Source organism: Aureococcus anophagefferens (assembly GCF_000186865.1).
Source record: "Aureococcus anophagefferens unplaced genomic scaffold AURANscaffold_114, whole genome shotgun sequence".
Classification (NCBI taxonomy): domain Eukaryota; class Pelagophyceae; order Pelagomonadales; family Pelagomonadaceae; genus Aureococcus; species Aureococcus anophagefferens.
In genome coordinates this window covers 17,550-18,954 of record NW_008705663.1, presented here as the reverse complement: position 1 = coordinate 18,954, position 1,405 = coordinate 17,550, and the positions used below count along the sequence as shown (strand labels likewise).

Here is a 1,405-nt window from a genome sequence, read left to right as displayed (position 1 = left end):
AGGCCGCGCACGACGAGCTCAAGCGCGCCGCGCCGGCCCACTCCGAGGACGACGTCCGCGGGAAGCGCGGCGACATCGACGCGCGCGTCGACGCCGCGACGGCCGAGATCGCGCGGCTCCTCGACGGCAAGCGGCGGGACCTCCTCGGCGACGCGGCCTAGGGTGTGGGGCGCCCGCCGGGTGGAGAGGGCGTTAACGGGCCCGGGGTAGTGCCCCGGGGGGCGGCGGGGCGGGGGGCGGTGGCGGCGGGGCACAGGCGGGGGGTCTCGGCGGCCGCGCGGCGCGCGCCTATACGTCCTCGACCTGCGTGCCGTCGCCCGTCGCGTCGTGGGCCGTCTCGGCGTTGTCGGAGGTCCAGAGCGTGAGGTTGTCGCGGAGGAGCTGCATGATGAGCGTCGAGTCCTTGTAGGACTCCTCGGAGAGCGTGTCGAGCTCGGCGATCGCGTCGTCGAAGGCCTGCTTCGCGATGTGGCACGCGCGGTCCGGCGAGTTGAGGATCTCGTAGTAGAAGACGGAGAAGTTGAGGGCGAGGCCGAGGCGGATGGGGTGCGTCGGGGGCAGGTCCTTGTTCGCGATCTGCGACCTGGGCAGCAAAAGGGTGCGATTTTCCCAACTTCAAAGGCTCCTATCTCGGTCGTTTTCCGCTCGTTTCGGCTGATTTTTGGACGAGCGATCATCTCTCGGGACGGTCTCGAAGCGTGGACGCTTTTTTCCGGAACGCGCGCGCGCGGAACACTCACGTTGAAGCGACGTTGAATCACCCTTGTCCTGCCCTGTCTGCGACGCGTTCTGGTACGACTCGAGCGCCTCGGAGGACGACGTCTTCCGTCGGTCGGGCGCCTGGAACTCGGCGAGGTAGCGGTGGTAGTCGCCCTTCATCTTGTAGTAGAAGACCTTGCCCTCGTCGCCGACGGAGTTGGGGATGAGCACGTCGCCGATGATCTGCAAAATGTCGTCGCAGATGTTCTCGAGCTCCGTCTCGATCTTGCGCTTGTAGTTGGTGATGAGCGCCGTCTTCTCGCTGTCGGACTTCTGCTCGATGGAGGAGATGACGCGCCAGGACGCGCGGCGGGACCCGATGACGTTCTTGTACGCGACGGACAGCAGGTTCCGCTCCTCGACGGACAGCTCTTCCGTGTAGCCCGCGACGGTCTTCATGTGCTCGACCTGCGCGGCGCGTGGGCGTCGCGGGCGCGGAAACACGCGTGGCGGGGGGGCGGGGGGGGCGGGGCAGGGCGGCGGGGGGGGGGCGCCCCGGCCGGCCGCCGCCGGGGGGCGGGGCGGCGGCGGACGGCGGGCGTCCGCGGGGGCGGGGGGCGATGCGGCGCGGCGCCCCGCCATCTCGTCGAAACGCTCGGCCTGCTCGGCGAGCTTGGCCAGGTAGACCAGGTTGTCGCGCTCGTTG

At 69.8% G+C, this 1,405-nt stretch overlaps 1 protein-coding gene across 1 annotated transcript; it reads right to left on the bottom strand.

Annotated features, from left to right (window-relative positions):
• Positions 1-288: 288 nt before the first annotated feature.
• AURANDRAFT_34629 (hypothetical protein) lies at positions 289-1,401 on the bottom strand (the record flags this gene model as incomplete). The annotated part of the gene is made up of 3 exons (XM_009044051.1): positions 289-583; positions 785-1,130; positions 1,293-1,401. Coding segments are annotated over 3 exons (750 nt in total), but the record flags the coding sequence as incomplete, so codon positions are not given.
• Between the last annotated feature and the right edge of the window lie 4 nt (positions 1,402-1,405).